This window comes from Periplaneta americana, chromosome 11 (assembly GCF_040183065.1).
Source record: "Periplaneta americana isolate PAMFEO1 chromosome 11, P.americana_PAMFEO1_priV1, whole genome shotgun sequence".
Lineage (NCBI taxonomy): Eukaryota > Metazoa > Arthropoda > Insecta > Blattodea > Blattidae > Periplaneta > Periplaneta americana.
This window is the reverse complement of record NC_091127.1, coordinates 104,425,188-104,452,017: the sequence shown is the minus strand read 5'-3', so window position 1 is coordinate 104,452,017 and position 26,830 is coordinate 104,425,188. Positions and strand designations below refer to the sequence as shown.

General features: G+C 35.1%; 1 protein-coding gene across 3 annotated transcripts in view; it reads right to left on the bottom strand.

Moving 5' to 3' along the window:
* The window catches only part of LOC138709219 (protein Fe65 homolog), a 736,863-nt gene that overhangs the window by 489,158 nt on the left and 220,875 nt on the right, over window positions 1-26,830 (bottom strand). For 2 of the 3 annotated variants that reach the window (XM_069839821.1, XM_069839820.1), the window contains exon 3: window positions 5,072-5,320. In XM_069839821.1, the coding sequence (XP_069695922.1) occupies window positions 5,072-5,252 (181 nt within the window). In that variant the 5' untranslated portion in view covers window positions 5,253-5,320. Of the gene's footprint in view, window positions 1-5,071; window positions 5,321-22,399; window positions 22,550-26,830 lie in introns of those variants that run through there. The other variant, XM_069839823.1, reaches the window with a different exon arrangement.

Here is a 26,830-nt window from a genome sequence, read left to right as displayed (position 1 = left end):
GTTCTCAATTTAATTTCTATGTCGCACGCAATAAAAAAATAAAACCATAACTCCAAAATCTGAATAACTCAAACATCTGAATATCACGTCATGTCAATTTACAGTAGACCTACTGTACTTCCGTTTCCACTACACACTGAAGAGATTTTCCACTTTGCGCGCAGCTTTCAATAGAGTCCTGCATTTTCGTTCTTGCTCGATTTCCGAAATATGTGGTCTTTTCTGACTCGTTGTATCCTTGGCCACCCCTCTTAGTGAATTTCGCCGGTTGCGATAGTATTTTCTTCCAAATTTATTTGACATGTTTGAAATGTTCTCTACTACTCTCACAAACTGAATCTCGTAATTCTCGTAAATTAACTAGTAGATAAATGGCATTTGCATGCACTGATAACGTTATCTGTAGGCTAAGCTACAGAACGAGGTGCTGCTCGTTTCAGTATCTCAAATCACACCGACTCAATCTGTGATACCGCGGAGCCGCGTCAAGATAGCTACAGACGACTATTTTCGCCGCGTCTCCTCACCTCTGGTACATCTGGTCAAACCGGTATACATATTGTTAAGAAGAGACACAACTGTAAACAAGTCACTAACGTAGTTCTTATAGTTTCCGTGCAGTAAGCGTTTCTAATTTTGAATCTTTAAGACATCCGAAACACCGTACGTAGCCTACCCTCCACCCACAGTCGGGGAAGGACGCAGTTCTACGTCAAAAAATTACAATAAAAGATGGATTAGGAACAAAATATTGCAAGTAAAGAAATACAAAATTACACTTTTTGGAGATTTTCGAAGTCTGATATGATAATGCAGACTAAAAGATCGGGGAGAATCGGGCAGATCTAGAAAGCTGGTACTCAACTGGAAAAGATCATCCTGTCTAGATCAATAAGTTGATGAAAAGAAAATATTCCATTTTTGAATACTGGCTTTAATACTGATTGCACTGTTTAATTCATTGAAGTACTAGTAGGCCTACTGTGATTTTGTATTCTGTACGCTAGCGAACAGAATGAATCTGACTTATAAATTCGTTGTAAGCGTATAAGATGCTAAGGACGTCTTATGACAACCACGGAATGGCGTTGTAAGAAAGTCGACCAATTTCTTCTGAGGCTGTCGGTGGGCGGGGTAACACAAGGACAGAGCCTCACAATAAGGGAAGTGGGCTAAAACAGGTGCCGGCGCGAACGATTCTCGTCTCGTGCCTCGCGTGATCCCAACTTTATGAAAGTAAATTTCTCTCGTGGAAGCTCAACAAAAGAAAAGTGCAAAGTTTCGCCTTCAGAGTTCGCCTCTTCCCCACACTTCATGGGAATTAAAGTTGCCTAAACCAACGAGCAATTTTTGGAAGGAAACCACTTCAACAACGTCACGTGCTCTTCGAGCTCTGTTTCGAAAAGTACCGAAGTACATTTTAATGAAAAAATTATACCACTGACTTTCGACTGACAGTACTTCCTTCAAAACAAGATTCCTTATTCGCAAAGGGAAAGTGAAGATAGAGCAAACATATGCTAGTATCCATTTCCTACAGTAGGTATATATTTATCTCCAGTTCTAAAATGTTGTTGCCAAAAAATTGTATTACAAATAACTTCGTTAACAATGATCAGTTGATCAGGAATTAATTACTCTCCAGTAGCGTAACTCGTATCATAGTGCCAAAAAGGAAGACGTCCAAATAATGTATGACACTATTCGGAGACCTCTGAGAAATAAAAAAAAAGGCAGGGCACAAGTTAAAGTTCTATGCAGTAAAGACAGTATCTATTATAATATATGATTGTAGGAATTGGGAAACAAATAGATTAGATACAAAAAAAAAATCATGAAAAGCTGAAATGAAATTCTAAGAACTTTTTGCAAGATATAGTCTACTCTATGGACCAAACAGAAAAAAAAAAGAAAGAAAGAAGATTAAAGAGGAATTACATATATTTTCAATAACAATAACAATGAAAAACTATAAGGCAAACTGGTACCAACACATACTAAGAATGACAGAATCAAGACTTCCTAACGTTCTACTAAATTATTTTCACTAACAGTAACAATGAAAAACTATAAATCAAACTGGTACGAACACATACTAGGAATGACAGAATCAAGACTTCCTAAAGTACCCCTAAAATGAAAAACTATAAAGCAAACTGATACGAATACATACTAAGAATGACAGAATCAAAACTTCATAAAGTTCTCCTAAATTTTTTTATTAACAGTAACAATGAAAAACTATAAAGCAAACTGTACGAATACATACTAAGAATGACAGAATCAAGACTTCCTAACGTTCTCCTAAATTATTTTCACTAACAGTAACAATGAAAAACTATACATCAGACTGGTACGAACACATACTAAGAATGACAGAATCAAGACTTCCTAAAGTGCTACTAAATTATTTTCACTAATAGTAACAATGAAAAACTATAAAGCAAACTAGTACGAACACATACTAAGAATGACAGAATCAAGACTTCCTAAAGTACTCCTAAAATGAAAAACTATAAAGAAAACTGGTACGAATAATACTAAGAATGACAGAATCAAAATTTCATAAAGTCCTCCTAAATTATTTTCATTAACAGTAACAATGAAAAACTATAAAGCAAATTGGTACGAACACATACTAAGAATGACAGAATCAAGACTTCCTAAAGTACTCCTAAAATGAGAAACTATAAAGCAAACTGTATGAATACATACTAAGAATGACAGAATTAAGACTTCTTAACGTGCTCCTAAATTATTTTCACAAACAGTAACAATGAAAAACTATAAAGCAAACTGTACGAATACATACTAAGAATGACAGAATAAAGACTTCCTAAAGTTCTCCTAAATTCTTTTCACCAACAGTAACATTGAAAAACTATAAATCAAACTGGTAATAACACATATTAAGAATGACAGACACAAGACTTCCTAAAGTGGTCCTAAATTATGTTTACTAACACTAACAATGAAATAGTATAAATCAAACTGTACGAATACATACTAAGAATGACAAAATCAAGACTTCCTAACGTTCTCCTAAATTATTTTCACTAACAGTAACAATGAAAAACTATAAATCAAACTGGTAATAACACATACTAAGAATGACAGAATCAGGACTTCCTAAAGTGCTCCTAAATTATTTTCACTAATAGTAACAATGAAAAACTATAAAGCAAACTGGTACGAACACATACTAAGAATGTCAGAATCAAAACTTTATAAAGTTCTCCTAAATTATTTTCATTAACAGTAATAATGAAAAACTATAAAGCAAACTGGTACGAACACATACTAAGAATGACAAAATCAAGACTTCCTAATGCGCTCCTAAATTACAAATCGGTAGGAACTAGGTTTCTGGGAAGACCTGTTACAAGATGGGAAGATGAATTTAAACTCTTGAGATCGAAACAGGCCACAATGGTCTAAATCTTAGAAGTTCCCCCCCCCCTCATTAATCTACTACCCTAACATAATGACGGGATGCTATTGCGATCTAATTTTGTGCCATTGTTTCATATAAGAAAATTTATTTTTTCACTTTATAATCTAATTTCATTCTTCTTAATGGCAATGAGTATCCACGTCTCACTGCCAAACCAAAGTACTACTTTATACAATTTCATTATTCTTCCTTCCCTTTCCTCATCCCCCATTTCACAGTCATATTAATAGCATCACATATCATTTGGAACTCTTGACAGTTTTGTTTGGAGATCTTCTTTCTTTTTTATATCCTGCAGTTAATTTGCAACTTTAACAATTAAAATTTAAAACTTGTCCTAAAGGTTTATTTTCTATAATTATCTTTTTAATCTATGGGTGATATTCGAAAAAGTCCATGCCTTTAGCTTTTTATTTACCTAATATTTTATTTCATACCATTTTATAAATTTTATAATAAAATTTTAGTCACATACTTTTATTAAATTTAAATGGTAGGCTATGGTTAAACATATTTGTCACGAGTTCGAGCTGCCACTCTCATATGTTGATATATTAAGAACTGTGTTAAGCAGAATATCCAAATATCTTTTACAAAACTGAAATTAATAAATCCTGCATAAGATTGTGTCAAACGAGGCTATCGCCAACAAAGATTTTAGAAAACTAAAGCTGAATGCAGTACTTCCAAATGAACAAAAGAAGATAAGATAATGTAACGGTTCACCTTAACTGATAAATGTGTGTATGAATGTCTACCCTTTCACTTACGTGATTTTGGGCCCGCATGTTGCATAATGCGGATAGATGGCAAGATTGTGACCCATTTTCGAGTTGTACAATACTCCGGCGAGCCACACTGAGCATGAGTGTATCTGGGAAGAGTTATGTCGTGTACTAAAGTGAGTGTAGGGAATAGGTAAGGATGATGATGATGATGAGGAAGGGAGAAGGGAAAACCCAGTGCCGGCACATAGCCTACTCCTGTCGAACAGCACCAAAGGCCAGGCTTAACGTGCCCGTACGACGGACTAATCACTATCAACAGTGACATATGCCTTCTCTTCATATGCACTGTGGAGAGATTTGGGATTTAACACAGGTATATTGGTAATGATCAGAAGTTGTGCACCGCCATCTCTCCTAGCCAAGATGTAGAAATTTTACACGAAAATCTCTGATTTCGCCTTGAATCGAACCCGGGTAGGCCGGCTAGTGTGGAACCAGACGCGCTAGCACAGAGCTAGCTCGGCGGTAAATTATATTCTATATCCTCTATTTCATTTCGTTAAAGTTAAATATTTTCTCCTCCAGGGCCTGATCTATGACTCAGCTATGATTTCGCTAAATTGAAGACGACACATATAGGTAATCTTCCAACTCTTTTATGAGACGCCTCTTTGACTGAACTGTATTTCTCACATACGGAACACTATAACAACTCATAATTTGAAGCATGTAAGTACCCATACTCTATAGCCATACTCCATCCGGCGTTACAAAGTTAATAAACAAGCAATTTATTCAACATGTCAGCATGTGCACTTCATCAAAGATGTTACATAACAAACAAGAGCAATTTCAATATTGCTACCATGAAAACAATGCAGAATCTTACCGAGATAGATGTCATCGTCGTCCACTGTGGCGGGGTTGGCTGTGAGAGCGGCCATCCCTTGGCAGAGGGTGAGCAGGGTGAAGTAGGGGCTGCGAGTGCCAAATGCGGGACTGCTCTGTAGCAGACTCACGGTGCTCAGGGGCGAAGCTCCTATTCGGCTCAGGAATTCGCCACACAACATCCCTCGCGAACAGGTTCGGGGTGTAGAGGGTGCAGGGTACTCGCGACTACCACACTAACGGGGCTTACCTGAAACAATAAACAAGAAATTGCTATTTACTATACATATAAATCGAAAATGTATTGTGTAAGCTTCATTACAAACTCATTTGTTACCACAACAAATTGTACATTATGCACCTCATTCATTTGTATGCTTGTCTATAGATTTAAGTTATTTGCCTACACTTTCAACGATTTAAGTAAAATTATTATTATCATCATCATCATCACCATCAATCATAACATCCTGAGAGGTAAAATGTCATCAAGGCCTCGGGAGATACACAATGACGGTAAGTATACCTGAAAATTCCGACAAAAGCCACCTGCAAGAACACCAGCAGGTCAAACCAGCAGATCTGCTGAAAAGTCCTCGTAGCACCCCTGTACAATGCAGTGTTTCTTAACATAGGCTGCAGGAAGAGGTTGCAGACGAGATTACAGCGCCTCAAAACTGAAACCTATGGGCTAAAGCAACATATCCCTATAGACAATATAGTCTACAAGCACAGAGGCTCAAATGTGGCAGCCCCACCAGTTGAACTTACCGGAACAGAATTGTTCGGCGCGTTCGGATTTTTATTCTTTGCACTATTTTATATTGAGCGTCGTCCACTTGGCCGTATCGCCTGTCTACATGACCGAATTGCTTTCAGAATAAAATTCTGGCCAGATAAATCTAGACGGATTTCCGTACGGGTCAAAATCGATAATCTATTCAGCGGTTACATTGCGTTACTGGTAAGTCTCACATGAAAATGCCGGATAGATCTTGTGAGTATAGAAACATTTTAAATAGCTCCAGTATTAAAATCGGACCCATGTTCATATGACATTTTATGCTCAAAATGACACAGAGATTTGATTCCTAAAGCGCGAGTCATTAGTCATGAATCATCCTGTATAATAAATGGTCCGAAGACTTACTCAAAATAGACAACAACCAATATATATATAGTCCGGATCAGCTTACTTAATACCCTAAGGGTGAAACCTAACCATTTTTCCCCATTACTACATATGCTGGTGGATTATGGTGATTTTCTAGTTTTAAGGTTGAATTTTCTTTTGCCAACTTCGTTTCGAATTTCGGTAGTGAGAAATACTACAACTGACAGTGATTTTCTATTTGTTATGTTGGCAACAGGAACAGCTGTTGTCGGTAGTGGAAATAATGAAAATTCAAATTGTTCTAGATTTCCGAGCCGATTACTGGAAGCTAATGAAATTAGACCATACTAATAATTAGAATTATATTAATACATAATAGTTATTTTATGTGTTGTCTTGCGGTTACAATTCAAGATTATAATCAGATAAGTGTAAATGAATATAACATATGGTGTGATACATGCACTTGGGTGATAGAGAGAAAATGCACATGGAGACAGCAGTTATAACTAGAATAGAAAAATTATTAGGAGTAAGTAAGTATTCTTAAACATACATTTTAATGTGGCATTCGGTTTTCGGGGTTTGTACTAATCATTTCACGTGATGAAATAAAATACATTTTTAGGTTAGGACTCGTGAATCGTAAACTGTTTAGTCAAAGCAATGAATTTCATATTGTCAGACAAAATACATGTTAATATTAGATCATATTAATCAACTAATTTCCAACATAATGTGCGAGAGGTCCAGGTGGAAAATATAGGCCTACTCTTTCACAAATTATTGAACCATTTAGAAAATACCTCCCAACATAAAGATGAGATGTAGTAAATAAGCAAGACATCGTTACTTTTGATAGTACGGTATATTATTATTATTATTATTATTATTATTATTATTATTATTATTGTACATGCCATTGTGATTTTACCTCTTTGGTGATATCTCGTATTAGTTGGCAACACTGAAGAGACGGCCAAATTAGCCTTTTAGTATCTGCTCTTACGTGATACTCACTGTAGCACTGGTACAGAAACAAAACTGTAAGGACGGATACACTCAGGTATACTGAGCAAAAGTTGTGAAGTAGTGAACTCCAACAGCCAACGTGTTGATTATGTTTATATTGATTCCGAAAGTTACTTTGGCTCTTGTTCTTCTATGTGGTATCAAGTTAAAATGTTTCTAACTACAAAACAAGCGCAACCCAGTTTTAGTTCTGAAAGATAAGTGAAAATTTAACTTCCTTAATCGGCACTGCATGTATGATAATTAATACTAATTTCTCTTCTGTTTGTACGAGGTTGTCTTTTAGCACACTAATCTCACGACCTGAAGTCCCGTTCATATCTCACGGAAGTCTGTGACTGTTAAAGGTAGGAAACTATTATTATTATTATTATTATTATTATTATTATTATTATTATTATTATTATTATTATTATTATTATACCAGACAATTCTGGTTCAAATTGTAGTATGAAAATTGAAATATGCACTGGTGGCCACAATTCTGGAAACTTTTTGTTTTTGTATTGAGTTACTATAACATCGGTATTGATTCACAGATTTATACAATTGAAAATGTTACTCGTGACTGATTCGTTAATTATAGGGTTATAATAAAGGTATTATATTAAATCCTGAATATTTTAACAATAAATAATCATTAATGTGTGGGAAATTATGTTCTTTTCGTTGAAGATCTAAATATTAATTTCAGATTTCATTATAATTTCCCATTATTTACTGTAATAAAAACTGGTCCATTGTTGATTTTAAGATTATTGTTGATCAGTAGAAGCATTGTTGAGCACTGTTGGCATAAAATATGGACATTATTAGTGTGTTTCTATCATTAATCTGACTTAAAATTTCGTTAGGTTAACACCTGAATGCTTTACAACAAACTTTATTGATCATTTTATCATGATGGCTCCACGAAAGGACTGGACACATTCTAGGGCAGTCACACTTCGAGAAGAAGGCTACATATTCAAGGAAATTGCAAGAAAACTTGGTAATGGTGCTACAGTGTCAGGCATCCAGAAGTTATGGCAGAAGTACAAATCCACAAAATCTTGTAAAACAACACCTAGGACTGGTAGGAAACCTAAAGTAAGTGTAAGAGATGTTAGGCAGATTTGTCGATTAGCATTGAAAGATCGAAGGAAATCTTCTAAAGAGATACAGGAAGTTTTACACAGCAGTGGACTTAGTATTTCTGCGAGGACTGTTCGAAGGAAGTTATTTGACAATGGACTGAACGCAAGAGCACCCAGAAAAAAAGCCATTTCTCAATAAAGGGCAACGAGAAAATCGTGTTAATTGGTGCAAAAATCATCAATCATGGACCAATGATGGCTGGGCGAAAGTGATATGGAGCGATGAAACAAGAATTTCTATATTTGAAAGTGACGGAGTCAAAACCGGACCGACCCTTGTAGCTGATTTCAGAGCCTTGTTCACTCCAGAGCACGATAGACTGGTAACTAACACTTTCATCATTCGAATCCTGCCTGGGAAGGAAACTTCTTTTTTTGTTCCTTATTCAAATTTATTCCCAAATTTATTTCGATTGCTGGTAAAATTCATGTTCTGGGAGTAATAAGTTAATTAATTAGTAAAATATCGCTGCAATCTAAAAGTATTGGGAATAAATTTGAATAAGGAACAAAAAAAAGTTTGCTTCCCAGGCAGGATTCGAACCACGGAAGTCTTAGTTACCAGTCTATCGTGCTCTGGAGTGAACAAGGCTCTGAAATCAGCTATAAGGGTCGTCTGTACAATTATTTTTGCACACTAGGCCTACTGCACAGGCATATTTTTCAAAAAAATATTTTTGTTCTTTTTTATGTGTGTTAAAATTTACGCAGTTGTTTTCTGAATCTAGTAATGTAGGCCTATGTATTTTATTTATTTATTTGTGCTATTTAAATGAGCATGTTCTAACAACACAGGTAAGCTAAGACATTCTCTTGTAACTTTAAATTTCATTTCCCAATAGTTGTCATTTTTCCACAAATTACTTCATAAAACCACAACCGTTAGAGAAAGAATGCTGAAATTTTCCACACTGATTTAACATGCATTTATGCATGAAGTAGACTATAATAATGCCCATATCTTTGAAAATGAAAAATTAGGTCACAAAACGTGATGCAAATATTAATAAATTCTATTTATGACACACAAAAAAATTAAGTGTATTAAAATTAACAACTCTACATGTCTGAAAGTAGACAACTTTTTAGAAGTGTTTATTACATGCAGTACAAAAATTAAAGACGTCAGAGAAATCCCAACAATGTTATTGTTACCAAATGACATAACTGCATAATTTGTTCTCATACTCCGATAAAACTGGCCTTTCAAAAATGATTAGTAACTTTTTTTATACTTTTATCTGCTATTTAAGTTCTAATAAGTCTTGTTTTGTAATTTTTGTCCACTTGTGAGTTAATTTTCTTGTAAAATTTTAGAAATTTAGAGCCCAATTCTTCTGATATTATTTGTGGTCTTTCACGTACATATATCCTTAAGGTCTCGTACCGTACTGACACACATGGTCGTAGCTCGTTACTCGTTATTTGCTAATGCTGCTTCACGATACTAACGAAAGAGTAGCGGTATAATGAAATATAGGATTTAATTAGGAATCAAAGGTAATGCTTTAAACTTAATAAAGTCGTATCTTAACGACAGAATTCAAATAACGAAAATTGACAATTATTCGAGTGAACCTTTAATTATTAATATAGGTGTTCCCCAAGGCACAATTCTAGATCCTATTCTATTCTTAATATATATTAATGACTTATTAAAAATTGACTTACAACAATACAATGGTGTTCACTATTCTTATGCAGATGACACAGTTTTACTTTTTGGTGGATAAACCTGGTATGACGCATATAATAATTCAAATAATGGACTTAAATTAATAAAAAAATGGTTTGACATAAATTATCTTTCTATCAACGAAAATAAAACCATAATTATTCCATTCTCATTATCTGAAAAATATAACAAACCTCCTACATCTATATTAATTATTACATTACATAATTCTGATTTTGTCTTATACAGTGTAAATGTCCGATTATTAAAGAGTCCTCTGAAGTTAAGTATTTAGGCACAATTTTCGATAATCATTTAAAATGGAACCAACACATTAATTACCTTTGTAATAAATTACGTAAAATAGTATATTATTTTGTTTTATTGAGAAATTACTTGTCAATAAGTTTATTACGTAAAATATATTTAACTTTATTTCAATCGGTAATTATGTATGGAATTATAGGATGTGGTAGCTCATTTAAATCCAATTTTAATCCACTTTATTGATTACAGAAGAAAATAATTAAAATATGTCTTCATAAACATATTGATTTTCCATCTCAAAATTTGTTTATTGTACTTAACGTAAGACACATTTATTATATTGTATTAATAAAATTCATACATAAAAATCGAAATAATTTTGAATTGTATTCTAATGGTTATGAAACAAAAGGTATGAATTATTGAAGATTGTTTGAACCAAAATGCAACACTGTTACAGTATTTAATCATAGTAGTAATTTAGGCCCAAGAATATATAACAAATTTATATATAAATATCCTAATCTTGTCAATTCGAATAGTTCTAGTATTAAATTTAAAAAGTTATGTATGTATTTTATAAAAATTGAAAAATTGTAAATTTAAATTTATATACTATAATTGCAAATTGTATTGTATAATTACTAATTATAATTGTATTGTATAATCCGCCCCTGAGCACGAGTTCTACTCTTTCTACTCTTTCAGGGGCGAGCTAAAGTTTCTCTGTATATTTTATATTTTATGCTATAATTAATTATTAGCAAAATAATAAATAAAAAAAAAATAAAAAAATTCTTGAAAGCAGATGATATACAGAGTGTAAGTTCAATGACAGTAGCGTCACAGGGTAAATCCTTAAGATAAAAGGAACAAAATTTTCCTTTTGCATCTTTCGTCCTTCCTTTTCTTCTTATTTAATGGAAAATCGATTTTGTTTTTAGAAATAATTGCAACATCGCAGTAAACTCACTAACACTTGTCAACGCATGAAAATTCCCCTTCACAGCAGCAGTAAAGGCAAAAAGTGTAAGTAAACAAACATTGCTCCACTCTGCAAAACATCTGCGCCTGCGGTACTCAGGCCTAAGTGTGAAGCATGCGTCTATATTTCAATAACAGCGTTGCCAAACATCTATTACATGAAGTTGTTTATTAATAATAACAATGTTAAAATACTCTTAAACCGTAAACACGACGGTAACATTATGAAAAATACTTGTTGGAACTGAGAACTATAATGTTAAATGTGTATTTTAATATTACATTATGCAACGAGCCTATAATGATAGTAATTAAGACTCGAGTATGGATATTTATGAAACGAGCGCAAGCGAGTTTCATAATTTTCATACGAGCTTCTTAATTACCATTATAGGCGAGTTTCATACGACTTTTTATGCTCGACCATATTTCTAACTTGAAATTACCGGTATTCAGATGTATATATTTTATTGGTAACTGACAAGATCGGAAGTGACCTTGTTCTAGGTCGTGAATTGTGAGATGTGCGCAGACGCGAAAGTATTGATTTTTTCCGAGGAATAATAATGTCATTGACCTTGACGTAGTCCCGTTAAACTTGATAATATTATAATATTATAACCTTGATTATTGAATTCGACATTGAAAAACGAGATGACAAATTGAAGTTATTTGAATATTATTTACAATTAACGCTACTTATTATAGTAACAGAACATAACCTTCTGCGACAGTATTGGATTTCCAGCCTCCGTGACTTTTCGCTAATTCTCTTTCGATTGCATATCCGAGAATAATCGATACTTGCGGTTTTATAACGGTACAAAGCTGACTTGTCTTGGCTGAACACATGTAAACTGAGTTATCTTTGTCTGAAGACCTGTACTTTAATGAGTAGGTGTACTTTAATGACATGCATTAAAGGACTGCTACCAGATGTATAATTAGTACATTTCGGCATGGTCGAGCATAAATGCATTTGAAAGATAACGGGATCAAAAATCATATAAAATAATTATTTCTGGGAAATCTAAGTGTAAAGGAAAAAATGGTAACGAAATTTTGAGCTAAAATTTTGGAAATATTCAACATTTTTTTCCTCCATTACTGTATCTTGTACAATAATGAAAATTAGTATGTGTAAAACAATGCCCTTCTGTTGTATGAAAAAAAATTACGATTTAAAAAAATATATTTATTTATTTTTTTATTTTTTTTTATTTATTTATTTTTTTTTTTTTCAAAATTCAGTTCACTGTGAAATGATGAAGCGTTTCCCACATAACTAAAAAAACTATCGAATATTTTGTGTTGAATTTTTTGTGTGTATTTATGCATGTCATATCTACAATATGATGCATAATCACTTCTCTATCTTTCATAGATGGTCTAATAAAAAATAAATTCATTTAAAAGATGGTCAAATATCAGTATTTTCTTCTAACACAAGATAAAAAAATGTTATTTATTACGGAATGTAGTTGAAAGAGCATGATATTGTAAACGTGAGTTTCAGCAACAAAATAGAAGAGAAAGAACATGAAAAAGTTAACAAGTTTATGGATTATGAGGGGAAACGGTTCATCATTGCACAGTGAACTACCGCCATTATGAATTTTGAAAAAGAAAATATATTTTTCTTTTAAATCGTAAATATATATATATTTTTTTTCGTATAGTAGAAGGGCAGTGTTATACACATACCAATTTTCATTATTGTACAAGATACAGTAATGGAGGAAAAAAATGATGAATATTTCAAAAAAATTTACTGATGTAAGCTGTACCTAACACCTTAAAAGGAGTGTGACTGAACACCTTCCACCCTGTATAATTAAAGTTAGTCACTTCAAATAAACATAAAGAAATAGAAACAAAACAAAGCCCGATATACCGCAATTCGGAAATCAAAGTACATCTTCAGACCGGAAGATTTTCTTTTTCTGTAAAAATAGTTATTGCTCGGGAATATGCATTCAGCGACTAAAACATATTGGCAGATGGTTCAAAGTTGCTATGATTACAGCGAGTCACTGTGTAAACTTACTGTGTTGTTTCGTACGGCACAAATCTCAATACTTGGGCACGGTGTCATCGACCTCACCAACCACAGAGTCCCTTGAGGTCGATGACTGCTGTCGTCTTGAGACAGTGGAGGTTAACAAACCAAGACCACACTAAACTTCATTACTGCTGACCCATGGCGCAGACTGACAACACAGCAAAGAGATGACAGCCGCCTGCAACGTCCATCGTGTACAACAGTGGGACGCATTTTAAACGCTGTGCCATATTACAGTAGCCCTACATCATAACGAATAAAATAAGGAATTTTTAAACAATAGTAATCATTCTTTTCACTAAGTCTTCATTTCAGTCCGAGAGCATTCTGTTGTTAGGAATAAAACTCTCCATCTATTATTCCATAATCGAAAAAGTATGACAAGTAATACACGGTACTTAATATGATAGTCCTCATATGGAATCGCGAAATGAACATGCTTAATTCTTTAAGTAAACTCATTTTATTATTTTTATTGGAATAGAGTGCTTGGTGATATTTAGGCCTATCTCTTATGTTTACATATTGCATATTATCGTACATTCAAAATCTAACGTGTTGCTCCATCTCCACAGCGTATGTACATATGCATTAATGGAAATGTATGTATGTATGTATGTATGTATGTATGTATGTATGTATGTATGTATGTATGTATGTATGTATGTACGTACGTATGCATTAATGGAAATGAATGAATGTATGTACGTACGTACGTATGTACGAATGTACGAACGTACGTGTATGTATGTATGTATGTATGTATGTATGCATATATGTATTTGACCCACCATTCCGATGACAAAACACAGGTACTCCTGAGGGAGGTTTCATTATTTACAGAGAATTTAGTTACACTTATTTGTCGACAGAGGCAGAAGGACAAGGGGTAACTTCATAGCCCAAAACACCATCTAGCATGCAATTGTGGTATTACTAAAACGCAAGAGAGGAGACATTTGGTCGACAGGTTCTAATTTGGCTTGGATGTCTTTAACGTGCCGGAAAAATTTGACACAGGCACACGGTTTAAAGTCCTCCCGGAGGATTTGAGCTCCGGACTTCTGCGTTCTAAAAAAAAAACTCATCTATCCAGCCGGGGTTGAATCCGCAACCCTGGGCTCTAGAGGAGAGCGCTTTACCATTTCCAAATTTGTGCTGTACCATATATAAATTTACATAGTACGATCAATTTGTTCATAATGAACACGCCTTGAAACACTTCATTTTAAAAACATCTTAAATTCTCACAATTCCATGCATCTCATTTATGCTAGAATGCAATAATTACTGTATAATTATACGTACAGTACTTATTTGCTGAAACTAATATAAACTATAGCCCTAATATACGTAATGTAAAATAGTTCTCTATAAATTTGGAATAAATATTATTATCACCACCACCATCACTATAAATAATAATAATAATAATAATAATAATAATAATAATAATAATAATAATAATAATAATAATAATGCCACTAAATGCGCACAAGTTTTGTCCTACAATATTTTAGGCGCCATAACTCTAGAATAATTTCATAAATGGATGTGAAGGTGTCATTGCAGCATAAAGTTAGCGAACATATTGGGGGATAATTTCATAGGAGAGTATTTAAAGACTGTTAGCGACTTCAGAACAAAATATTCTTCTACCACATCTCCAAAAACATGATGTTGTGTTGTATTCTATCACATACTTGTGACAAAATAACACGTATTTATCTTCAAATAATAATATCCTATATAGGCTAATATAGTGACAATATTAAAAAACATAAATACATTAAATCAAATTTCTTATACAGAGTAATCCAGTAGAAATAATAAACATTTTAGGGGCTGGTACTACGGACTATTCTAAATAAAAAAGTCCGTGTAAATATGTGTCCAGTTTTCAATGCGTACGGAGAATAAGCTATTTGAATATTTCGCATAACAAGGATTACAAGTGGCAACGAGGAAAGAGAAATTGATTACGTGGTATCAATAAATTTCAACATGTTATCTAGAATGATGAGTGTCATCTGTTTCATACTTACGCTCGCATTTCATCTGCACAGATTAACTACAAACAGCAGCTTTTCTACACCCATTATGTACAGTGCTGCCCTCACACGATCTCAGAAGAGCGAGGCACGTAATATTACTTCGTACGTAATCAATAGTACAGTACGATTATTTAGTCTTGACAGTCGCCGGCAATCTGCGCCTGGGTCAGGCGAGTCCATTAAGTTACGCCAAGGGATGTTCAGGTTAGCCTGTTGCCTGCAGTCAGAGCGATCGGGTGTCACGCATGCGGTATAGCGTTGTGTTTACAATACAGTTAATACAGTTAAGTTGTACTGCATTCCTTTACCGCTCGCCCTTATCTATACTCCGGAACTCTCCCCACTACTCCTATTATTTCCCCTCTTTCGCGTCGCTGAGCTGTCAGGACCAAATAATCAGTCTGTACACAGTCACTTGTCGTTCCTTCATACCATATTCTGTAAAGCTTGTTATACGTAGGCCTAACATTAAAAAAAAAACTGTATCTTTACACTTTTCGAAAACTGGGCACAAGTGTATATGAACATTTTTACTCAGAATAGTGTATACTAAAAAAAAAAGTAAATCCATAGCGCTACAGCCCATGAAGGGCCAAGACCGACCAGCCGGCTGCTGGCCTCACGTCCACATGCAGAAACAGAGGTGGACGATCATCCAACCAGAATGGAGGTATCGTGTGGTTAGCACGATGATCCCCTCAGCCGTTATAGCTGGTTTTCGAAATCGGTTTTTCGTTACCTATCGTATTTCCCCAAGTGCATCATGATGCTGGGTGGGCACCGGTCCCATACACTGCCCGAAATTTCATGAGAAAATTTCTTCCTCCATGAGGACTCGAACCAGCGCGCATTCCGTAACGCGAGTCGTAGGCAGGATGGCTTAGACCACGACGCCACGGTGCGGGACTGGAATAGTCTATACTATTGCCCCCTAAAATATTCAGAATTCTTCCTGAGTCATCTGTACATAAATGTATAAACTCCAGAGAGAGACCATTTTGCTTCTGTACTTAATTCACACTTAAAAATCGATTCTGACACGTGCGACTTACCATTGTCTTGCAGTGATCTCTCCATATATTTATAAATAACAAAGGTATAAAAACACAAGGCAGACTGGAATGCAACAAGGTTTTGTATATGAAACATAAATTGTTAAGCATTAATATCAAAACTATGATTTTAGCAAGCTATGCTACACTATAGGACATGTTTTCTAACAAGAACAAAGAATGATGTTAAAAAGCATGTCGGTAGAACACGGAAAGGAAGATCCTGCATAACTAAACACCGTCCCTGGAATCTGTAAAGTGACACTGAAAAAAAAAAAGTTTTCTGCGCATGTAGCGTCATAGATGGTTGATCCATTGAGTAATCTAGGCGCGAAAGGAATTGCGTGGGAGAGGGAACACAACTGGCTTGGAAAAAGAGAAAGTAAAAGGAATGGAGCAGAATCTGCCCTCTCCCATACCATATGCGCGACCATACTTCACAGATTCCACGGACGGTGTTTCCTTAATAAGTGACAAAATCAGCACCATGGCGTGGGATGCAGGATGAAGGCACACGATCTCAACAGAATATGCAGAACGCAGCAGCTTAGATATTTCTAATTGGTTATTTAAAGATTCTCCATCAACGACGAGGATATTGGCCTTAAGAAATTGGTGAAAATAAGAGGATTCTTCACCTACATGTAAAATTATTGTATTTCATGTGCATGTTATTGAATAAGTTGAGATTTTGCCTGAAATAAAAGGAAAAACAATAGAAAAACAAGAAAATTTAGAACATTAGATTTAGCTTCGCCATCAGTCAATTGGACTAACAGTTGCAACATCCCCCTACTTTTCCTCTTATTCCACCACCTACTTTTATTCATTCTCTTCCTGCATTTCTTGACAACGTGCATGTGGATTTAAACTAGGATTTCAGTTGCATATTCTGACTTGGTTCAGATTCAGATCACCCCAGTGTAGCGCCTTATAGTTATCCTTCGTAAGAATGTTTGCATCTTCTTTAGATTTTCTTCCTACAGGCGTCAAAGATGCCCACAGCCGCAGACCCGCGGAGACATGTGCCCACAAGAAATTTGGATCAGAAATAACGCCTGCTATTTCTTCTACAATCCTTTTCAGTTCTAAACATATCGGAAATTTACGACACACTTCAGCTATCCTCCGTATGAAGCCAAGTTAAGAAATTTGATCTTCCTTCAAATTTCACAGTTCTCAGCGGGAATTGAAACTTTGAACTTTTTATCCCAAAAAAGTATAGTAAGCGACGGTTAAAACATGCGATTTAAAACTTTATACCTATCTTATACATATTATACAGGGACATCATTTTATTTGTACTAGCATTTTTAATATTAACCTGGCTATACCTTTAGAGAACCAGAAATACAGTTTGCTACCCCCTTCCATAACTGTAGTTCGATGATACTGGCGTAAAACACAAACAAATCACTCTACTAGGTATAGGAGGGAAGAAAAGTAGTTCATCCATTTACGTAAACTAGGAAATATCGCGATTTTGAGATCGATAATTTTCATTACGTTTTTGTTTAATCAAAATATAGTACAGTATTAACAATATGTGTTTTTACTACGAACTGAACAATCCATTCGGACATATTCATTATGCAGTGTATATTATACTGTCTATAGCAAATTAGCGTACAATATAGAGAATGAAGTTAAATTGAAAAATACTCTTAATATGAATATTTAAACACATTTTTGAAAATGGTGGCCGTTCATTTCGATACAGGCTTCAGTTCTTTTATGCGTATTATCGCACTATAGATTACTGCATCTAATTCCAATTGTCAGTTTCGTCCTTCGTACTAGTACCTCATGTTGAAATAATTCTGTACCTACTCTATAAGAGAGTACCTTACGTACTGTAAATTCAATCTTCACTTCTGCCCGACCCGCATAGATAAAATTACTCAGACATGCTATCTACTGTCCGTCCAAGTGGTTATGCCGCAAGATCGTAGAAAGGGACGAAATCACGTGACAATTAATTACTTTTATTTAAGTTATTTTAAACAGTTGTATAATATTACGTAAACGTCCAATTCCTAACAGAAATTAATGTTTTCAGAAAAGAGCTAAGACAGTCCAGCTTTTACAGACGGGCCAACAGAAGCAGGTGGGGGAAATCTGGATGCGACGTAGGCAAACGGATAGTACTTGTGCGAAAATATGATTCACTATTGAAAGCTCTTTCGTCACTGGAAAACACGAACATATTTCTGGAACGTACTATACTCACTAACTCAGTGCTGTTTATGCTAGGGGTCTTGGAACTGTGTGGACGCGCACGCGCACGCACGCACACACACAAATCATTTCACATGTTAAAATATTAACCGTTATTACATTTAATGTTTTACAGTGGAATATATATTTTCTAAAGAATAAACTACAATATTCAACATCTACAGAGTGGAAGGGATTAGTGTAGTCCTTTTAAAATATAATATAGCGATCATTACATTGCTAACTTCACAGATTGAGCCCATCCGCTGTTAAGTCGTCACCCTATGAACTTACTGCAAATTCAAGTAGAGAGCGTCAATCGGTGAGGCCCCGCTTTATATAGAGTGTTAAGAAAAAATAGTTCAATATTTTGAAAGTCGGTAGTATTCATGAAAACAAGAAAACAAAGTCTAATAAACATGGGACCTAAACCTTTGAGATATAAGTACCTCACAGGAGATGCTCAATGTGACTCCCATTAAGAAATAGAGCATTCAACATTCTGAGAGGTGGTAGTAGTTACAAAAACAAGAAAACTTGCCTATTAAACATGGGTCATAACATTAATATCTTCCGAGATACGAGTACTTCTTCATCATCAAACAGGAGATGTGCGATTCTAGTTACATTCTGTTATAAATTGATCATAACATAGCATTAGTTCTGAGCAAAGGACCCTGAAAAAATTCTGCAGAAGTAAAAAATAGAGAAGAATAAAGAACTGCATGTAGCATTTGTGGACCTAGAAAAGGCTTTTAACAGAGTGGATTGGAATAAACTGATGAGGACCCTACTCAAAATTGGTGTGGATTGGAAAGAGAGAAGACTGTTCAGTAATCTTTATATGAAACAACGAGTCAAAGTCGCGATATCAGAAGAAATATCAGAAGGAAGTGAAATTGGGAGAAGAGTGCGTCAAGGATGTCCTTTATCACCTATACCCTGTTCAACATCTACTTCGAGGATTTAAAAAATAACTGTTTTCAGAACATGGAAGGAGTGATAGTAGGAGGAAGAATAAAGTGCATAAGATTTGCTGATGATATGACGTTGTTAGAGAAGAGGAAATGATACCAAAGGATATGCTACTGGAGCTAAATGACAGTTGTGAGCAGTTTGGGATGAAGATAAATGCAAATAAGACGAAGACCATGGTCATAGGAAGAAAAATAAAGAAGACAAATTTGTGAATTTTAAATGAGGCAGTAGAGCAAGTGGACAACTTCAGATACTTGGGGTGTACTATAAGCAGTAACATGTGCTGCTGCCAAGAAGTCAAAAGGAGGATAGCAATGGTCAAGGAAATTTTTAATAGAAAAAGGAGCATTTTCTTCGGACCTTTGGAAAAAGAACTATGGAAGAGACTAGTGAAGTGCTTTGCATGGGGCAGAAACATGGACATTACGACGATGTGAAGAGAAGCGAGTAGAAGCATTTGAAATATGGACATGGAGAAGAAAGGAACGTGTGAAGTTGACAGACAGAACAAGAAATGATGCTGTGTTGGAAAGAATGGGTGAGGAAAGAATGATGCTGAAACTGATCATGAAGAGGAAAAGGAACTGGTTGGGCCACTGGCTAAGAAGAAACTATCCACTGAAAGATGCACTGAAAGGAATGGTGAACGGGAGAAGAGTTCGGGGTAGAAGAAGCTATCAGATGATAGACAACATTAAGATATATGGATCATATGAGGAAGCAAAGAGGAAGGCAGAAAATAGAAAAGACTGAAGAAAGCTGGGTTTGCAGTGAAAGGTCTGCCCTTGGGCAGAACACTAAATGAATGAATGAATGAATGAAGTAAAAAAAAAAGAGAAGTCTATAAAGTCATGAAAAAAGCATTATTTCAAGAACAATGTGATAATACGATGTACTCAAACGTCTATGTCAGGCATGTCAGTTGATGCCCACAGGAGCAAGCGCGCGCTTTAGAGCCCAGGAGAGCCTGAGAGCTTTACAGTGGAAAGGAAAGAGACAGACGAAAGAGGTGGTATATGCCGCTTGGTCGAGCTATATTCATGGATGGCTAGCACTGATTCAATAGATAAAGGGAAGCGAAATTATTAAAACTGTATCCATGTTAATTTTTAGATTTGCCTGAGAAGTATAAGTGCATTATAAGAATGTAAGTTTTAATTTTAATGTTCATTTTTCACAAGTTTGATTTTTTTATTCAAAAGAAATATTTTCTCAACTTTTCGTATAGAAAAGTGAAATTTTCAGGTATAGGCCTATTTATTTAGTAGCCTTACAGAATGTTTTCGTAAATCTAATATACCGTATATACGTATTACTGAAGATAGTGTATTGAAAATTTTGAAAACATTCGCATGGAAATTGTTTGTAAGGAAATGAATTAACAAAGCAACTACTTTTACATCATAAGCAAAAGATAGGTGTACATGTGTTGTAAAAATGTCAGCTCTATAGCTTCAGCAGATTTCGAGAAAATAATTTAATATTCTGATGATAGTAAGTTCCTCACAAATATCTCCTTAAAAGCATAATGCGATAAGAGTTTTGTTATGTAACATTAGTTACACTTAAAACAGATACAGTACCTAGGTAACTTTGCTTTGTACTGTAATATTGTTTTGATTAGTTTATTGATTACTTTTGTAAGGCTAAAGATACCATCAATATAAATTCCAACTTATCATGCCATACTCAATCTCTATCTTTAGAATATCACTTTCTATATGAATGATGTGTTTCATCCACTTAATACAGTATAATATTATACTACTACGGAATTTAAGCGAATATTCCTTCTTAACTCTCTATTATGTTATTAAGATTTAAAACACAAGTGCAATATTAAGAAATCAGTGTTAGTACTTTTGTTTGACAGACAATATAGATAATATTAAACAGAAAGAAGCCATAGGCTATAAAAATAACGACATAAAATTTCATGTTCCGTTTGAAGTTTGTGCACCACTGTTTTCTTAATCCAACAGGTTGCATATTCATGTACACAACCCTTCCTCTTTCCATACTTAGCGCCTGCTGCCCGCGCACGACGTCAAGGTCAGAAAAATGCGCTTGTTTTGACATCACTGGTCTATATGGTATAGTCCTTTGAAGGAGTAGAAAGTTCTGAAGATTTACCATCACTTACAAAAATCATTAAAAGAATCAACAACAATGTTTATTGTGCTGTACACAGCCCATTGCTCCCAAACTTAAAAAATAAAAAGACAGAATTATGCAGACAATCACACTAAAACACTAGCCCACCGATAGCAGACTTAAATCGTTATTAAGTAACCGAGTACAGATTTGATAGGGCACGTGCCTTCTTCACCGACATCGCCCTATATGGATTTTTTATAATTTTATAATTTAGATCAAGAAATAGTTTCTTATTCATCAAGTGGCCCAATTATGGAACCACCAAGATCTTTACTAAACGGACAATTCTAAAAAAAAAGTACATAACATCGGAAAGGAAGCATTTTCAGTTACAGCGTCTGTCAGTATTATTATTATTATTATTATTATTACTATTATTATTAATATTATTATTATTACATTATATTACATTTTTTTCAGTTTCTGTTTCCATCGCAACACACCAGTCTAGTCACTTTCGGAATGCTCATCGTACTGACCTGTTTAACCATCAAAAGAGACAAAAAATATATCAGAATATCCGTTGACGTAATGATCTCTAAAAGACAACTCAGTTACATCCCTTCCACTCTGTGTCACTAGTAAGCAAGTGGAAACGCACCTATAGTGATGTCGACGCTCACTATCCCCATGTTGACCATGTCAGCCGCTGCGGCGCTAGAGGTTGGGGCGACACTGGGTGGGCGGGGGTTCGTCCCCACCCTTGAGACTGACCTCCAGAGAAAAGCGACCTCGTATAATTGAATCAGCTACTTTCTTCACTTAGCCAGTTTATTTTTTTTTCTGTCCCTCTTCAATCGATGATGGCTTCGACGCAATTTATAGGATGCAGATAGGCCTATACTTTTCCTTTCTTAAAAAATGAGCGTTAATAAACGTCATTTATTTTCTATTTATAGCCTATATATATGAACCCATTAAATAATGAATATGTTAAGTAAAAATATGTCAAATTATCCGTCACATTTTCATTTTTGGAAGTCTCTACCTCATGTAACACCTATCTCAGGATATACAAAACGTAATAGCAATGAAAAGAGCTTCATTTCCCATACCAAAATTCATCTTGACTATAAGCCTTCCGATGGTGACAGCAATCCAGAACTCAAACGCATTGTACGATAATCTAAACAATAGAGGAATTACAAAAATATAGGAGTATGTCGCCTAATATATACGGTATGAAAGGCTCTCATAGGACATGAATCACTTTTTTCCTCTTTCTCCTCAATGGGTACGATAATGCTTGCTAGATTTTAAAATAATTCAAGCAGATTTCTGTAAATCATATAATTTTTGTTCCAAGAATTTTTCGATTATGAGCATAATTTTCTAATAATAAATGCTGGAAAAATGTAACTATAACATTTTATTTTGCACTTTATGTTATATAATAAAAAGTGAAGACAACTATCTGGATCGATTTTCAATAAATCAGCATAGTGTGTGTGTGTGTGTGTGTGTGTGTGTGTCTGTGTGCGCGCGCGCGCGCGTCCTTTTTAACTTTTTAATTAAACATTATATTGCACAGCATCATTTCGGGGACAAATTATTCGACGAAATGCATAATTGTAACAAAAAACATCGATAAGTCAGGAGCGAAACGCATTATAGACGAGGATAGAAACATAGCTTATATGAAACTGTCCTTTCGGTACAGCGAGTAAAAGGAAATCTACTTCGAAGAAAATCCCTAGATAGATTTTTTTAGTAGGTTATTTTACGACGTTTTATCAACATCTTAGTTTATTTAACGTCTGAATGAGATGAAGGTGATAATGCCGGTGAAATGAGTCCGGGGTCCAACACCGAAAGTTACCCAGCATTTGCTCATATTGGGTTGAGGGAAAACCCTGGAAAAAACCTCAACCAGGTAACTTGCCCCGACCGGGAATCGAACCCGGACCACCTGGTTTCGCGACTAGACGCGCTAACCGTTACTCCACAGGCGTGAACCATAGATTTTTATACAGCGACACAATATTATTTGTTCTTCATATTTCAGATCACGGATTATTACAAAATAAATACCATAATTAGGTTCCCGACAGGTGTAGGCATATTTCCTTTACCATTATTTTCAGTCATCATGATTGTAGTATTACCAACATACATTATAACTCCAGATAACCATCATCAAAAAGTTAAATGCAACGGCGAGAACAAACCGTTTTTAGTTTTGTTTCCAAGTCGCAAACTCTCAAAACTAATAGGTTATTTTATTATTTTTCTTCTTAATTCTTGTAATTTTTTAAGACGATTTAAATAAGAGAGGGATAATGTTGACGCAGAAATACTCGTACTGCTGGAATCAGTAGATGTATGATAGAGGGCTGACACAAAATCTTCAAAAAGGCTAATCTTCAGAGGAAAGAACCTACAACACCTTTCATGGCCGGGAAGTTTCAAGGAGATCTTATGAATTGTTTGTGTAGATACGGTTTCGGGACTCCATTGTTACGACTAAGTGCATTTTATTGGTATTAGCCTATATAGCCCAACAGTGTTTTATACCAACAATAGACTACAATAATGTCTTCCTCAGTTTTTACAAGCAAATAAGAGCCTAATTACATAATTACTTGTACTCTCTACACATTCTAACTCATTCTGACGATGCTGAACAACTATTCGTAAATCAAAGACTAAATATATCAATCGCAATGCTACTTATTGTAGTCACAATAACTTCATAGGCTTAATAAAATTTAAATTACAACTCTCAAGATTTGTAATATAATGTTCAGCTGATCACAGAATTAAGATCAGCTTTCAGCTACAGTTTATATTTCAAACCTTTCTCCTATTCAGAAAACTTAGATTAAAATTAAGAAAAAAATATATTGAGCACCTGGATACCGTGTACGAACAGACAGACATGATATGCCCAAGGAAGAAACTTTGAAACCTATTCAGATGCAACTCCTATTATTGTTATATGCTTTATTTCGTTTACTAGCATCGATTAGATGGTAACACGAACAAAATAAGCTACCATCTAATGACATATACATAAATAAAGACCCATTTACGACATGAGGACATTGGCTACTTTCCCATGTACATGCGATGTCATATTGCTTGATTGGTTGTTAATATGTCTAAATAATAATAATAATAATAATAATAATAATAATAATAATAATAATAATAATAATAATAATAATAATAATAAATCGCCGCGCAATAGCCTATTAACAGCCATAGCCGACCAGCCGACTGCTGGTCTCACGTTCACATGCTTCTGCAGAGGTGAACGATCATTCAACCAAAAAGGAAGTATCGTATGGTTGGCATGATGATTCCTCAGGCCGTTACAGCTGGTTGTTGAAATCGCATTTCTATCTAAAATAGCTCCCCAAATGCATCACGATGCTGAATGGGCACCGGTCCCATACACTGACCGAAATTTTAAGAGAAAATTTCTTCTCCCACGAGGTCTTGAACCAGCGCGCATTCCGTAACGCGAGTCCAGGTATAATGTCTTAGGTAGACCATGACGCCACTGCGCTGGACACCTCTAAATACAACCAACCGAAATTGCAAGAAGGGAAGATAATTAATTAATTTTAGTTTCGAATGAACCGAACACGCTGCAGTAGTTATTAACATTCCGCATTGTATTCGGGAGGTAAAGATTACATTACGGAGACCAGCTATGTTGACTTGGGTTTTTAGTGGTTTCCCAAGTGTCTTTTCAGGTGAATGCTGGGACAGTATCAGTTAAAGGGCCACGATCTGCTTCCTTCCCAATCCTACGAAGCTTCGTAACATCATTTCGTATTAAATCTTTACGCCTACAGCGACAGGCCAGCCATCTGTCCAAGAAGTTGCACAACTGGTTGAGTCTCCTACCCTCTATTGACAGGAAAGAACATTAGACAGGAAACGCTTCACAACATTTTGAATGAATCGGTTTCGTGCATATTACTCATACAAATAAGAAACTAGACAATGTTTTATTTATTTATTTATTTTTTTTTTTCATATAAGCATATTTATTACTAGGCTTAGTATTCCAGCTACTGGAATGAAGTTGCCTGATTCGAAGTATATGTGACGTCACAGCGCAGGTACAGGTACGTTCGTGTACAAAATAGTTACGCATCCTCTGCCCTCTCCCTCTAGAACAGGCCTGCACAAGGTTTGCGCTCTCCGAGCCGGCTCACAGCTCATGAGCGGAATGCAGATATTAGCTGCGCTCTGTATAAGGGTGGACTGGAAGAAGGGGTGATCTCGCACAAAATATACACAAAAGGAAGTACTATCACGAATGTTTATGAAATGAATTCCCGTTCAGTGTTTGAAAAATATCTTGCACTATTATTAATTAATAAAGAAATATTTATTTTACAGAAATAATAGAAATTCTATAGCTACTTAAATGTACAATATCATTTTGTTATATTTTTAATTATCAGTACATCAAAACGAGGTCTTATGCTGTTGGCAGCTGAAAGGAACAGTAGTCTACTGATCGTAATGAAACATCAGTTACAGATCTTCGATGTCTGCCTTTATTAAAGTTGATTACAGAAAACAGTTACTCACAAATATAAATGTTGAGCCAAACACAGCAATCATTTTCACAGTCAGCCTGTGTAGTCGTGGATATTATTGCTAATGTTTAGTCTTGCAAAACTCAATCAGGCAAGTAGTATTATTCAAACGATCATTAGCCCTTAGGTCACATTGAAGATCACTAACTTCGAGCTGTAAATCGTTAAATGTTAAATGTTATGTTCCGTATTTTAGATTCCTCCATACTGTACTGTAGCAGTAGGTAAGCAACGTGAAACAGTTACTGAGAATAGGCCTACACACTGCACTCCACTAGATAACTGAGTGGTCGTTTGCTCGTTTTCTTTTCCTCTGCCTATAGAAAGTCTATGTCATTTTGACGTATCTTCCTCTCCGTTTCGGAGAGCGGTAAACAAGGCTCTCCAGCTCCGAAGGAGCGCGCGCGCTCGTTGAGCGCTGTTTGTGCAGGTATGCTCTAGAAAGTCAAAACCGGGACGCAATTATAGCCAGT